Raw genomic sequence first — 14,865 nt, 5'->3', positions numbered from 1 at the left:
CTCAGCCTCCAGGGTAGCTAGGATTACAGGTGTGAGCCACTGGTGCCTGGCTCCAAGTGTTTTTAACTCTGTATTTTTCACTAGTGACCTCATGGAAGTGGTAGGATGTTCCAGACAGGTGCAGTACCCCTGCACCCTGTCCCATGCAGCTTCCTGACAGGGCCTCACGTAGCACAACTGGCGAGAGGTCTTCCCGGAACACAGACTGGACGGCACACTCCTATCTCACCAGGACTGTGTATGCTTTCTGTGTTTATAGAGTCTCTGACACTGTACTTTGTGTGTGGGTTCCTGGAGCTGGGGCACAAGGCTGGACAGTATAGAGCACATGCCTATAATATCAGCTAAAAAGAAGTGTAGGTAGGACAACTTTGGCCTGAGATCACTCAGCAAAAATATGAGATCCCATCTGAAAAACAGGGCTGAGGCGTGACCCAAGTGGTAGAACACCTGTGTAGAAAGTGCAAGGCCCCGAGTTCAATCTCCAGTAATGTCAGCGGTGGAGGCCAACACCCCCCAGTCCTGGATGTCGGGCAACACAGCCCATCCCCCATCTTCTCCTGGGCCATTGACAAGGTCAGAGTTCCTTGTTTTCACTGGTCACCCAAGGCCTGTGAAGTCTGGCAGCCTCCGGGTTCTACCCAGGAGTTGGACAGCTCTGCAGGAGACCCTCCCGCCCAGCAGCCAGCCGGCTCCCCACGCTGTGCTCCCTGCAGAGCACCTCATCCCTGTCCTGGTCAGGGTCAGCGGCGCCTTATCTTCCCCGACACCCGGCAGAGACGTCTAGGAGACGCCTGCCACGGACGAGAGCCACCACAGTCCTGACGGGCCACAGCATTGCAGTGAGGTCCCACTCCAGGCCACAGTGGCTGGGGTCTCTAGGAGACAGGAAAGGTGTCACAGAAAGGGGACCTGTGTCCCCAGAGGGACCTTGCACTCCGTGTAGGACAGGGCACCGCATGAGTCGACATGCCGGATGCCTTTGAGGAAAGCAGGCTTTCCACACGGTCCTCCTGGATTCCAGGGAGTCACTCCGAAAAGCCACTTTCAGGAACAGGCCTCTGGTCCTGGCTGTTATTTTTGTGTGAGCAAACTTGGCAGACACTATTAAACCAAAAATGTTTGGCCTCTTCACCCCCTGCTGTGAAAGGCTGGGCTGGAGATCCAGGGCAGACAGCCACGGACTGGCCTCCCACGGGGCAGCCACCCGACTCCGCCAGCCCCAAGTCCTGCTGCGCTTCAAAGGTCCTTACTGGTGTCCCTCCCCCCCACCAGTTTCCCCTCCCTCCCCACCCCACCAGTGTCCTCCCCCCTCCCCAGACCCCAGGCTCTTTCCCTGCGATAGAGGCAGGGCATCTGCCTCCTCCTGTCTCACTGCAGGGTGGCAGTAGCAGCTAGCAGCACCTCAGGCTTCCTGTTACCCTTGGAAACCGCTGTTTGGGTAAATTGTGTCCAAGCCCTGGGGCTGGCGACAGCGTCCAGCTGGAGCGGGTCATGTGCTCTTGCCCTTCCTCCCTCTGCTCTGACCCCCAGCCTGTGGGAGCTGCTGTGTGGCTTTGAAATGGTCACATCTCCTACCTGCCACCTAGTGTCAAAAGCCTGAGACAACAACTCTGAAGCTTTGGGGGCAGGGGACACTTGTGATCCCACCCCTCCAGAGGCCGCAGGAGCATCATAAACTACATGGAGAGGTCTTAACCAACCAACCCACCCTGAAAAGGCAACTCTAAGCCACTGTCACAGACAAGCCTGGTGGTGTGTGACCTGGGCAATGCTGGGCTGAGTGTTGTCTCAGAGTTCAGAGGTGAGCATGGCTGAGCTGCCGGATCACTGGAACTCAAAGGCACTCACAGCTCACAGGGCTGGATGGGGGGTGCTCACCAGTTCACACCCAATGGAGACAAAAACATGCAAAGTAAAAACGAAGAGTTGACTTGGTATCTGGCTGCTTCCAGAAGCAGGAAGACCTCTGAAGGTACACAGGACTCCCGTCCTCATCTGTGGGACTTGGTAGGGGGTTCACATGACCTTCCAGGCACCAAGGTTCTCAGAGGGCAAACAGTAGGCATCAGGGCTCCTGAGGGCTGCCTCGGAGGGCTGTCTCGGCAGAAAGCCAGGCCCGTGCACTGCTGGGGGTAGGGGGTGCTCTTTGGAATTCCCAAGAGGCTGTGTGGTTCTCAAAGGTACATTCCCATTTTGCTCATACGTTACACAGACCTGATGCTCATAGAGGAAGCAGGCCAGACCCTCAGTGAGGCATGCAGGCAAACCACACAAGAGTTCATCCATCTGTCCCCCATCCAGTGGTGAAGCAGCTCGGGAGAAGAGCCTTCCAGCTGCTGTTCCTGGCTTCAAAGTCAAAAGCTGAGGGATAAAGCTGGAGGAGATGGGATATGTATGTAGTAGAAAAGAAGTTTCTCTCTTAACTGCACGATCAGGAGCACTGAATCTGGGGCTCTGGGAACGTGTATTTCCTGCATGACAGGTGCTGTCACAACCAACATGAAGGCCGTATTAGTCTACCCAATGAGGTGATGCTGGGGACCTGGGAATGCTCAGGATGGCTTCCAGGGGACCCAGCCTGAGCCCCCTGTGGCTCTGACAGCTGCTGCTGTCTGTAGCAGACACTTCCCTGAGTGCTGCGAGTTTAGTGAACCTGAGCTCACAAACTTTGAAGTCACTGGAAAGCAGCATGGGGTTATGGGGCTGTTTTTGCATGTTCGGTGTGAGTGGGACAGAGTCCCAAGCTTCTGGGTCTGTGGTGACAGCAGGCTGTGTGGAAACCAGCTCGGCTAAGGCTGGTGAGGCTCTGGTGGAGGCCCCAAGTGTCGAGAGCTGGTAGTCCCATGGTTCTCTCTCCTCAGCAGGTCCAGCATCGGCCTGTGTCCTTGGCTGTACACGCTCTGACTAGCCTTTCCAGGGGCCTCTGGGGTTTAGGCAAGGTTGGGGGCATTCCTGGCTACATTCATGGGTCTGTGCTGGTTACTGGTTTACCTTTTATGATGAAAAGGTCCTCTTCCTGTGCCCAGCCTGGGAACTGGGAGGATCACATTCTCCTTAGGAAACCATGCTGACAAGTAGAGCAGAGCCTCAAGACTCACACCCTGCAGAGCTGTCTGACAGATAAGAGCCCAGCCCCACAGCAGCTGACTCTAGCCTGGCAGGATCCAGGCTCTAGGCTGCCCCGGTGCATTCCACCTGTTCTTCCGAGACTGAGGCTCAAGCAGCTCCCTGGAGTCCAAGGGTTTCCATCTCAGGCAGCAAACTCAGATAGCAGCATGTGGGTTCCCTACCCCTCAGTCCTCAGACTCCAGAGGAGGTGGCCTGGGAGATTCTAGGAGGATCCTGGGCATGCCAGGGCCTGTCCTGCAAGTTTCTGTTGACCTCCAGAACTTCCCTAGTCCCTGAACACTTTTTTCGTTTTCTTTTTTTGCCAGTCCTGGAACTTGAACTCAGGGCCTAAGCTCTGTCTCTGACAAGGCCTCATGTACACCTGGCTTGGGCTAACAACCCAGCATCCCAAGTGTTTGCTCAGAGGTGAGGCAGGAGAGGCCTTTCCGATCTCACGCAGCCTGGTGCTGTGTCTGGCCTCAAGACTCAGTGGTCTCAGTCTAGTGAAGGCCACCAGATCTCAGAGATACCACTTCCACTCCCAGGAGGATGAAAATATCTGCTTGGGTCTAATAGTCCCTGCTTCCTGCCTGGGCACTTCAGTTTCCTCTTCTGTGAAGTAGGGAGCCCGACTGACACCTCAAACTTTGCTAGAACCAAACAGTTTGGCTGAACCTAGGGGTTCACTGTAGGTCAGCCTCCCACCCCCTGCACATGACTGCTCACCCCACCAAGCACCACATTCCAGGTCCTTTTATCAGAACTCCATGTAGCTGTGATATTCACTGAATCCCAAAAATGGGTCCCAAAGCTTGCACAGCAGACAGACCCTGAGATGCCCCTGCAGGTCATCTTGGGATCATCTCTTCCTGTTGTCCTCCCCAGTTAAGGCCAAGGTCTTTCCCTATACAGGCCTTGGTCCCATTCTGTCATCCCACAAGAGCCATAGACTGTCCTTGTGCCCAACATGCCTCCTAACAACCATGTACATCTCAAGGCCTTCAGCCCCAGGGCTGTCTTTGGCTCTGGGCCCTCTACACCCACACCCACCCTGGAACCTCAGGTATCCACATGTAAAGTTTTTTTTGTATTTTTTTTTTTGCTTTTTGTTCTGTGGGGTTCATGCGGGAAAGTGCTTTGGGGGCCCCTTACCACCAAGCACCGTCTGAGGAAAGGAGTGCCCAGATGAGAGTCTGCATCCCTCAGGGCTCGGAGGGATGCACAGTGGAGTCGTTGGCTGCCCTGAGCCCCAGCTGCAGCCCAGCGCATGGTCATTGATGGCTCAGCAAACACGTGTCACATTCTAGCTTGTCCTCTAGTGAATAATTCGCTGAAGAGTTGAAGTTCTGTGATTGTGACCACGAAGCTCCAGCCACCGACGTCCTGGATGGTCTATTCCTAGGACTGAAGAGAGGTTTGGGTAATCCTGACCACCAGGTGGCATTGTCGGACCAGCTGGGACCGGCTGGGAGTGTGCACTGAATGTGCAGAAGTGCTCCCTCCCAGAACTGCAGGAAAGACTAACTCAGAGCACGTGTCCTCACTCCATGAGCACCCAGGGGAACAGCTGACATGCAGACATGCAAGGCCTCTGTGGCTTCTAAGTCCCGAGGGTCTCATCACCTACATGCATGTGTGTATGGACTGTATAATTGTGGTAATGCATGAGAGCTGTGTATTTGAACCTGTCACTATGCACATGCCAACATGTACATGTTCACACATGCACACACATATTGCTGTACTCATGTGTCCACACATAATTGTGGACATACATGAGATCATGTATGCATACCCGTAAGTACAGATGTGTGGGTTCTATGTGAGTTGTGTGGCTGTGTGGCTGTGTGGCTGTGTGGCTGTGTGGCTGTGTGTGTGTGTGTGTGTGTGTGTGTGTGTCACACCACCGTCTGCCCTGTTCCCTCTTCCTCTGGGCCTTTTCCATGGGACATGGGAACCTGGGATCCCAGGCAGAGGGCTTTTAGGAAAGAACAGGGCCTGGCCAACCCTGTGCCCTGCCCCTATGCCCCACCCCTGCCCTCTCTGACCCCATCCCTGTGCCCTGCCCCTGTATCCCGCCCCTGTCCTCCACCCCTGTGCTCCACCCCAGTCCAGCCCTGTGCCCCGCCCCTGTGCTCCACCCCTGGCCCTCCCCCGCCCCCCCTCTAGATGCTGAGTACCTTCTCCGGGGCTGCTGTGCTGTCTCGCGCCCTCCTCCTCATGGGGTATGGGATGCAGCACACCCAGCTGGTCCTTGTCCTGGAGGCCGAGAGTGCAGGGGTGAGTAAGGCTGCCTGGGCGTCATTCCAGGGATCTCACCAGCACCCCAGGGCACCCTCCACCAGGGCTTCTCCTACTTCTGCCAAACCTACTCCAGCCCCAGAGCGTGAGGCTTGCCCACAGAGAGCCTAGGCGTTGTAGATTTCTCCAGAGTCAGCCAGACTTCTCTTGTCCTTTGTCCTTGTTCTCTGGCCAGAAGAAACCCTGGAAACACTAGCAACCAATGGAGCAAGCCCATTCCTGAAGCCCCAGAGCCTCAAGTGCAGGTGGTGAAGCACTGGAAACATGGTAGGCCCATGCTAGACCACTCTGAGTGGTGGCTCCTGGTTGTCTTCACAGTGCTCACCCTAGCTCGGGCAGAACCCGCCTGAGCGGGCACATAGCTGCAGCGCCTACCATCTGAACAGGCCTAGCTGGTAAAGTTGAAGACAAGAGAGCACATGGTGGTCAGGGTAGAGCAGATGAACCAGTCCCGTCTGTCCAGGCACAGACCATCCAGGTGCCTTCAGGGGACAAGGACATCTCCTGCCCCACCACACCGGACAGCTCTTTGCAGGAGCAAGCCCTGAGCAAACTCCAGGCCAATACTGAATATCGGCTTGTCTAGCCTCTGCAGTAGAAGGCAAGCTGCCCAAGCTGTACGCCCTGTGGCCAAATACAGCCAAGAAACAATGTGAAACATGCTTATTTGGAAGAGGCCTGCCAATCAGGTCTTGATCTGGAGACAGTCTTGATATCCGGTAAAAGCTAATGTGACCTGGTCAAATGCAGGAGGCCACAGAGACAGAGGCCTTCTGAGTGAAGATGGAACTGGGTTTCCCCACTGACTTGCTCAATGATCATACAAAAGTCTGAAGCAAGGTAATAAAAACAGTAATAATGTCTCAATAGTGAGCAGAATGCCAACCCTCCCGAGGCACCAGCACCATGGGCATCCCAACATCTAGAAGGCATTTCAGACATGGAGGAGAATGCACCCCATTTGTTTCTAATAAGTGGATTTGGGGGTGATTCCCAAACATTCCCTTTGTTGTGGTACTTCCTACAGCTTGAGTTCCCTCAAGATTATGTATCAGTTTTGCAAACCCAATAGAGCAAGTTTTCTTCTGCAAAAATGTATAAGACAAACTACTAATATAGCTATTAGCTCTCAGCTACTCATTTGGATAATCGCAATTTGCTCCTTTGTATGTATATTGTTGGAAATGAAACAAAACCTATCCATGGGCCTTTCTTTGTGGCCAAGGCCCTTGTCCTCAGGAAGTCTTGGGGTATTGCTAGTACATCAGGGTCTGCTTCAAAGGGGTGTGGGTGTTCAGCACCAACATATTCTCCTACCTTCAAATCTGAGGCCTCTTCCAGAGGGCCTGGGCACCAGGCCTGCCTTCCACAGCCTCTGGGCTGCAGCTAAAATCCCAAACTAAAGATGCAAGTACCACACACACAGTCCCCTTGGCTCATTCTCTGTCTCCTTCCCCGTCTGGTCATTTGCTGGCTGAGGATGTGGGGAGATGGAATGGTATGGGGCCCCTGGAGAATGTCCCTGGAACCCACAGAAGCTCTGCTTCCCCTCTGCCCCCAGCCCTTCAGCCCCCATCCAAGCTTGGTCTCTGCCCACACCCAGGGACCAGTGGAAGCTCAGCATCACTTACTCATCCTCCGACAAGTCCCCCGTGTCCACTTCAGGCCGCTTCTCTTCTGCTACGTCACAGACGAGCTCCTGTTGGGAGGGGGCAGGAGAGGTTCAGGGGGATGAAGGTGCCAATCTGTGCGATCTGCCCAGGTAACAGGTGGAGACACAGATGAGGTATGGACTTTATTTGGTCCCAGGCATCCCCCCACCACATAGGCTCTGCTGAGCATGAGGGTACCCTCACTGGGCACTCTGAGAGGAACTAACATTTGTGTAGGCCTCCAACTCTGCCACTGGCTGATGTCCTGGGGTCCTAAGAACTCAGAGCCATCCTGAGTAAGGCCTAGGGAAACTTAGTACGTCTTCTCAAGGGTCTGGTCTGAGGGCAAACCTGGATAAAAGGTATAATCTGAAAAATAACCAGCCCTTGGGTGAGAGCTTAAAATCACCCATAGATCAGGTCAAGAGGTTTGCAGGGCTGTGGTTGTTCACTACAGTGTGGATTAGAGGAAGCTCACAGCTAACTATGCTGGACGGGTCCAGACAGATGTGCAGTCAGCCTTATTTTTAGATAGTCATGATGGTAGTGATGGTGGTAGTGGTGTGATGATAGCCATTGTGATGGGGATGGTTGTGGTACTGTGCTTGTGCTGCTGCTGCTAGAAGTAGCAATGAGGGCAGCGAGGATGGTGATATCAATGGCGTGGTGATGATGTGATGTGATGGCAGTTCTGGTCATGGTGGAGATTATGGTAATGGTGATGCTGATGTAGTGATGATAGTGATGATGGTGATACGTAACACTAAGGCTTTCTGGGCAGAGCAGTGTTCTGAGAAGTCTATGCAATAACCCTGGGCTATGGGTACTGTGAGCTCCATTCTGCAGGGAAACAGCCAGGCAGGGGCAGTACACAAGTTTGTAAGCAGTTACTGACGGCGCTGACAGCTCCACCTCTGTCAAAGCCTGCTCTCCAGTAACCCAGTATACTTTGTCCTCCATCCCAGCACGATCCCACAGAGACCCAGGCTGGCCCGACATCTCTGCCAGGATGCACCTGCCTGTGTGGGGGCCTCTGGCCCAGCCCAGACAGTGCGGTGATCTGACTTTTTTCTCTGGGGTTTTGTCCGTACCTCCTCGACATGGTCTTCCAGGTCAATCTCCACAAACACTGATGGTTTCTGTGGGTGGAAACAAAACATGTGAATGAGAAGGAGGAAAAGACGTCTCGGGAGGGCCTGTCGACCCATGGCCTGTGGAAAGCCAGGTTCTAGCAGCTACCAAGGGGCCCACCAGGTGCTAGTGCTAGCAGGGGGGCGGGAAGGAGGAGGGGGAACAGGAAGACTGGTGAAAAGTCCATGGCAGCATGCAGGAGGTATCCATGGGGTCTGCTCTGGAGAAGAGCAAGAGAAAAACACAGCCTTCCCATTCCTCCCTATTCCTATTCACTGGAAGCAGTGTATCCCTGAGACCAGTCTCCATCATCAACTTCTGAGTGCAAGGCCTCCAGGAGACAAGGCAATGCTGAGACCAGAAGGAGCCTCACCTGCTCGGGCCTGCTCCAAGGAAAGCACTTAAGATTCTGCCTCTACACACCTTCCTGAAGCCACTTGGCATCAAGGTGGTGGAGACCCATGCTGGTTTGGGACAGACCTTGGCAGGCGGGCTTCCCTGTGGTTTCCATCTGGGCATCATCACTGACCCAGAACCACAAGGGCCCCCTGTTGTAAGCACTGGTGAACAGTATGCCCAGCTGTCTCCACCCACTATACTGTCTGAGAGGAAGAGTCAGAGCCACATTCCCTTGTGAGATGCTGTGGGAACTCCTATCATGGTGCTGGTGTGAGGCATCTGTGGCCAGCACACAGGTGAGCTGCTCTGGGGTATCCAGCTTCATAGGATGGTGCCTGCTCAGATGACACCCTGACTGCCTGAGAGAGGCCTGCTTAGCAGTCCTATGCATCTTCCTCCTGATACTAAAGAAAGCAGCTCTTGCTTCCTTTTCCAGAAGGCTGCTCTGCCTCCCAGACTCTGAATCTTGCTCCTCTAAGTCAAAGAAGATACCCACAGGTGAGCAGAGGGGACCCGTGCAGGAAGACAGAATTCAGAGCTGAGGGTGGGCCTGACCTCAGCCTCTGGGGTGCGTCTTCCCTTGAACTCTCCATCCTGCTCCTCCTTGGCGCTGGCTTCAGAATCACTCTTCTCACTCTCTGGCTCTGTTTTCCCACTCTTATGGTCTGGCTCCAGCTTTCCCCGTGTATCTAGACTTTTTTCTTTCTTGTCTTCCTCTAGGCTTGCCTGGCTGTGGGGGAAATATAGAAGGAGTGGTTTGGAGCAGATGGCACAGACAGAGAAAAGACTTGGAGCAGGGCTGGGAAGGTGGCTCAGTGGTAGAGTGCTTGCCTTGCGTGCTCGAGGCCCTGGGTTCGATTACTCAGCACCACATAAGCAAAAAGAAAAAAGTGGCGCTGTGGCTCAAGTGGTAGAGCGCTAGCCTTGAGCTGAAGAGCTGAGGGACAGCGCCCAGGCCCAGAGTTCAGGCCCCACGACTGGACCCCCCCCCCCATTAAAAAAAAAAGACTTGGAGCAGATGACACAGACAGAGGAATGGGCTGGAGCAGATGACACAGACAGAGAAGAGACTTGGAGCAGATGACACAGACAGGGGAGTGGTTTGGAGCAGATGACACAGACAGAGGAGAGACTTGGAGCAGATGACAGACAGCTTCAGGCTAACAACTGCTCTCCGTCTCCATCTTGGGCTCCTTCCTTAGTGTTTTGGGGAGTGGATGAACCTGAGGCTGTTGTGGAGATAGAGAAGGACCCTCTGGGAATAGAATAGCCTGGTCTTCCTAGCTCCCTCTGATGACCCATCTTGGCCACAGACACCCTGAACTCCCCATTTTTGTACTGCCAACAACATAATGGTTCACTGGGGCTTATTGCTCAACTGCCTATATGGTGAGCAAAGACACGGCTGCTCACCAGCAGCTGTGTCGCTCTCCACATGGAGACCTCTGGCCCTGGAGGGGGCAGACTGGAACAGGCCTGTCTGAGTGATTATTCTCCATGCGTGCGCGTGCGCACGTGCTTCATTGGTAAGGCCAAGACCAGAGGAACGTGGGGGGTGAGAAAGGCGGGACTTCCCCACCCAGCAACAGGGGTGTGACTTCTGACTTGGTGGAGGTGGACAGATACCTCTTCCCTTGGCCAGCCAGGGAGGATGCTCACATGATGTGCGGGTACCTAGTACAGCAGCCAACAGCGTCTCTGGTGGTGCTTCATGGCTCAGACACTCAAGAAGGACCACTTGTGAGGGCTGTGGCCCTGTCTTGTCTGTGGTTGGGGTGAATGGGATTCTAGTATCTGAGAAAAGCCCGTGTGTAATTCAGTGATTTCTAGCTTCTTGGTGGCAGGGTGAGTAGGTGGCTCCCATCTGGGGCTGCTCTTCCTTCTAACCTTTGTATGAGTATGGCAACTCAGCCTGGTCTAGCTGGGGATGAGAACTACACTGGACGGATGGGGTTGCCTGAGAGAGGGTGTGTCCTGAGATGCAACCAGGGGGCCTCTGTTTCTCTAACAAGTCTCCCCCAGGGTCCTCAGGCACCTTCCTCGGGGGCTCTGCTCCCTGGTCTGTGTGTGTTGAGCCACCGCTCCTGCTTACCAGATGATGTCCTCTACTCCACTTCTTGGGTCCTTCCCCAGGTCTTCAGACTCTGAGAGGCAAACACAGCTGGTCAGTCCCATCGGCACCCCAGGCCGTGCCAGTTCAGCCCCCACACTTACTCTGAGCTATACCACTCACCACCCCCTAGTGCACTGCAGGGCCCTGCAGCCACCCAGGTGGCCTACAGCAAGCCTCAAGGGAGTGGGAGCAGCACAGGGGTTTCTTCCCTCAGCCACTTGGTACCCTTAGCTCATGCACCTTTGTTTTTGCAGGTCCATCACCTTTCACACACAGGCTAGAGCCACTCAGCCAGCAGCACAGACCCACCCCTAGCTCTTCATTCTCTCTGCAGAATTCAGATGAGCTATCCACTGCATCTAATAGTGTGTCCAAGACCCCAAGGTCACAAATGCCCTCAGTCCATCACAGCTGACCCAGAAGCAGAGCAGGGTGTGGGGAAAAGGGACACGTTCCTGATCCTTCTCCATACACAGACAGAGGGGATGGCTCCCTGAGGAGCATCTCACAGTCCTCTTGTCCTAGGGGGCAGGAGGAAACCTGAACCAACTGCCCAAGGGTGAGGGCATCCTGCATGCACAGCAAGAAGCACAGGACATGAAGGTAAAGGATGCCTCCGTGGTAATCCTGGGAGACAGCAGTCTCTCTAGTCCCGTGGCTCCTCAGGGTGCTGCTTCTGCCTGCTCAGAGCACAGCAGCTGTGATTCAGCCCAACAGCTCTGAAGAGACAGGTGACTCCAGGATCTGTGGGGATCCCTGGGGGTTCTCCCAGGCTGGAACTCAGAACCTCTCCTGTGCCCCTGCTGCCGCCTGGGCCAGATCTGAGTCTAGAACTGCTGGTGTCACCTGCTACCTGCAGCAGCCCTGGCATTCAAATCGAACCTGGGGGTTCCAGAGCTTTCAACGAGGCTTTCATGGTTTAAATGGAGGAGCCTGAGCAGGAAAGGAGCCTTCCTGCGAGAACTGGCCAGGCCTTCTGTCAGCCTGGGACATGGTCAGCACTCGCCTGCTCTCCAGTCTACCGCTTGTGGAGAAGCACATCTCACGCTCCACACTTCACCTGGGCTGTGCATTTGTCCCCTTTCCCATGCAACCCACTGCTGATCTATCTGCTTACTGTAGTGTTGGACTCGCTTGTGGACCCCTGGCGGGTGGTAGCTTCTAGCCCACAGAGAACACAGGAGGCCCAAGTTGTTTGCTGGGGCCGTTAGGGGACTTTCACTACTCTACAAAGTAGCTTTAGACCTTGGTAGCTCTCAAAGGAGAGCTCCAAAAAGAAAAGGCAAGTTGCAGTCCAGTCTCCGCCTCATGTAAGCCCCTTCCAAGCAACAAGAAGCAACCAGCTTGTGTGTGCACATGTGTGGATGTGTCCTAAAACTCCTGAGTGGTCCCCAGGCTGATCTTCATAAGTACATCTGGTAAGGAGTGGGGTTGTCAGGACTGCAGACAGGGCTATGGCTCAGGCACTCCTGGAATCAGCAGCTACCCACCTACTCTTTGCTGGGATGCAGTGCCCATGGGCTCTGTCCCTCCCTGGCAGGGCTGGGCCTTCTGCCTGCCCTCCTGGCTCTCCAAGTATAAGTCCCTTACCTGGCTCTCTGCGCAGCTTCCTGACGTGGCTTGGAGGGTCCCCCTTCTGGTGCAGGCCACCCATGCTCCTGCTCCTGTGGAGCTCTGCCCCATCGCTGGCTGCCTTGAGATGTCCGGGGACCATTCCTGGGGGCAGGGCCCCGGGGCCAGGCCGGTGCCTCCTATGCGTGGTGGTATCCTTCTCCATCCTGACCCCACGTGGAGGAAGGCACTGCCAGGGTACCACCTCAGACCAAGGGCATCGCGGCCAGCCTCTCCTCACCTTGTCTCTTCTAGAATGTGCTCCAGGCCTCCGTTGCCATGGCACAGCTATGACGTCACCTCAGGCTTGAGGGTCAAAGGCTGGCCGCCCTGAGGCCCCTGCAGCTCAAGGGTTGGGGTCTCTTCTACTTGGGAGTCTCTCTTTTACTTCCCCACACTTACTGGTTTTTCAACTAGACAAAGGTTCCCAGGCCAAGTCCAGGCTGGGGTTTTCCATCAGAAACAGCCTCACGACTGCGTTCCTACCCAGAAGCTCTGCACTGTACCTTCATTCTTGAAGGAATTAGTGCTAGGGATAAAACTCAGAAAAAACAAATGATGGAGGCAGCCATCAGACTCTGGACCTAATCTAGCACTGTGCAGGGACAAAACAAGCAGGGGGGGGGGGCGGGGGGGGAACGGCTCTGGAGGAAGCCTTTTGGGAAGATGTGCATTGTCCAGCCACGAGAACCAGTCCATGGAGGACCATAGCTGGCTGGTCTACACCCGGGGTGTCTCGGGGGTCAGCTCCTCTCTTGGCCGCTCAGCATGTAGAGAGCATCTTCCCTATGTCCTTGCATGGTCACCCTGGCATCTGGGCCTAATCTTGTGGACACTGGCCACAGGGAGTCAGGCCCCCCCTAATGATCTCGTTTGCTTCATACCACCTTAAAGCCTCTCCCTTACCCCCAGCAGTGACCTTCTGTGATGGAAGGACTACAGTGTATGATCTGGGGTACAATTTAACTCCTAACAGAATATTCCCATCTACTGCTCTGAATTCTACCTTTACCCTCTAGGGTTTTGACTGGGGAGAGAGCTAAACTGACCTAAACAGCAGGCGAAAGTTGATACAAATTTAGTTTTTCTTAGGCACAGAAGCCTCATAAGGAATGTGGCTCAAAGTGACAAAATAAATGCTTGTCTTCCAGGTGGAGGAAAGCTTTGGACGATTGCACAACAGGTGTGTGTATGGGGCTGGGGTAGTGTGTGTCCATCCTCAGTGACAAGGCCATTCTTCTCCTGAACAGGCAGGGTGGTGGTCGGTGTGTGTGTGTGTGTGTGTGTGTGTGTGTGTGTGTGTGTGTGTGTGTGTGTGTGTGTGTGTGTGTGTGTGTGTGTGTGTGTGTGTGTGTGTGTGTGTGTGTGTGTGTGTGTGTGTGTGTGTGTGTGAAATTCCTCTGCTGGAAAGGACAGGGGCAGGTGAGAACTCTCCACATGCCTGCTGGTTTTTCCAGTGCCTTTGCTAAAAAAAAGCCTTTTTGCCAAAAGAGGTTTATTTCAGAGTGTGGAGGGCTGTTCTGTCCCTTCAGGGTACCTACTGGTGTGTGTGTGTGTGTCTCATTTCCTGACAGCAGTTTGTCCTGAGTGGACTCAAGAACACTCACAGAGAGGCAGGGTGGCCCCAGACATAGCCTTCTCTCCTTTTTGGTTGTTTTCTTGGAGTGGCTCTAGCATCTAGGCAGGGGCTGGCTAAAGCACCCAGCCAGCAGTGTTGGGTGGCAACCCCAACCCACATCCAGATGTACAGAGGGTGGGAGCCCAGGACGAAAGCCAGAGGTGGTGTGTGGAGACAGCTTCCTCGGTTCAAAGAAAAACAGGCTGTGTGTAGAACAAGAGGATGCATCACTCACCACTGTGACTGCTCACTGGAGGTCTGCATTCCCTAGTATTACCCTTTTTGCCTGTGTGCCTCTTACCTCCATGGGCTGGGCTCACCAGGCTCCCAGTTCCTGGGCTCCCATGTGCCCTGCTCCCTTGTGAACTCAGTGTTAACTAGGCCTGCTAAAATGTGAGCGGAGTTAACCAGGCATGCTCCAGTGAGATTTCAGTGTAACTAGGCCCACTCCCCTGTATGCTGCAGTCTAAGTTGAGTATTAACTTGTTATGCTTCATTGTGAGCTAGGTATTAAATTGGCATGCTGCAATGTATCCTGGTGAACTTACCCTCTGTGGTGTGATCTCAATACTGTCTGTGCATGCTTCAGTGTGACTTGAGTGTTAACTAGGCCTGGGACAGTGAGTCGAACGTTAAGTAGGCCTGCTCCCCCTCTGCTCAGTGCCAACTTCTTTTGCTCCAATGAATCCTCTGGCCCTGGGGCTGCCAGAGCTTTCATGGCTGCTTGGGTCTAAGTGCCTTGAGTGGCTCAGGACAGGTATCCGTGGGCAGAGCAGCCATCTGCTACTCACCTCTTCATTTGAACCACAGACCAGGAGGTGGGTATAACCTTCCCTGCCCTGCTCCCTGCCCTTCTGTGATGGAGGCTGGTGAGGGGCCCACTCCATTCATCTTACCTGGTACAGCTTGTGTGCCTGAGACTTTTCCTT

The 14,865-nt window shown here is 54.3% G+C and overlaps 1 protein-coding gene across 2 annotated transcripts; it reads right to left on the bottom strand.

The window, feature by feature from the left end:
* Positions 1-4,194: 4,194 nt before the first annotated feature.
* On the bottom strand, positions 4,195-12,560 carry LOC138813475 (uncharacterized protein C13orf46-like). Of its 2 annotated transcripts, none has more exons than XM_070001916.1 (7): positions 12,298-12,560; positions 10,687-10,738; positions 9,150-9,324; positions 8,084-8,203; positions 7,044-7,111; positions 5,292-5,370; positions 4,195-4,515 (listed from the first exon to the last, which is right to left on the bottom strand). In XM_070001916.1, exons 1-7 carry the CDS (start codon positions 12,482-12,484, stop codon positions 4,510-4,512), a joined length of 687 nt encoding a protein of 228 aa, XP_069858017.1. In that variant the 5' UTR covers positions 12,485-12,560; the 3' UTR covers positions 4,195-4,509. The 2 variants fall into 2 exon arrangements, with proteins under 2 accessions (XP_069858017.1, XP_069858018.1); XM_070001917.1 differs by having other exon boundaries at positions 4,197-4,515; positions 8,156-8,203.
* Positions 12,561-14,865: the final 2,305 nt, after the last annotated feature.

Source organism: Dipodomys merriami, unplaced genomic scaffold, assembly GCF_024711535.1.
Source record: "Dipodomys merriami isolate MVZ:Mamm:240054 unplaced genomic scaffold, mDipMer1.0.p SCAF_6, whole genome shotgun sequence".
Lineage (NCBI taxonomy): Eukaryota > Metazoa > Chordata > Mammalia > Rodentia > Heteromyidae > Dipodomys > Dipodomys merriami.
This window is presented reverse-complemented; position numbering and strand designations above follow the sequence as displayed.

Coding starts and splice junctions, on each gene's coding strand:
- LOC138813475 (XM_070001916.1), bottom strand. CDS start 12,484: ATGGAGAAGGATACCACCACGCATAGGAGGCACCGGCCTGGCCCCGGG. Junction 9,325..10,686: donor GGAGTAGAGGACATCATCTG/GTAAGCAGGAGC, acceptor TTTCCCCCACAG/CCAGGCAAGCCTAGAGGAAG. Junction 8,204..9,149: donor GACGCACCCCAGAGGCTGAG/GTCAGGCCCACC, acceptor TTCCACCCACAG/AAACCATCAGTGTTTGTGGA.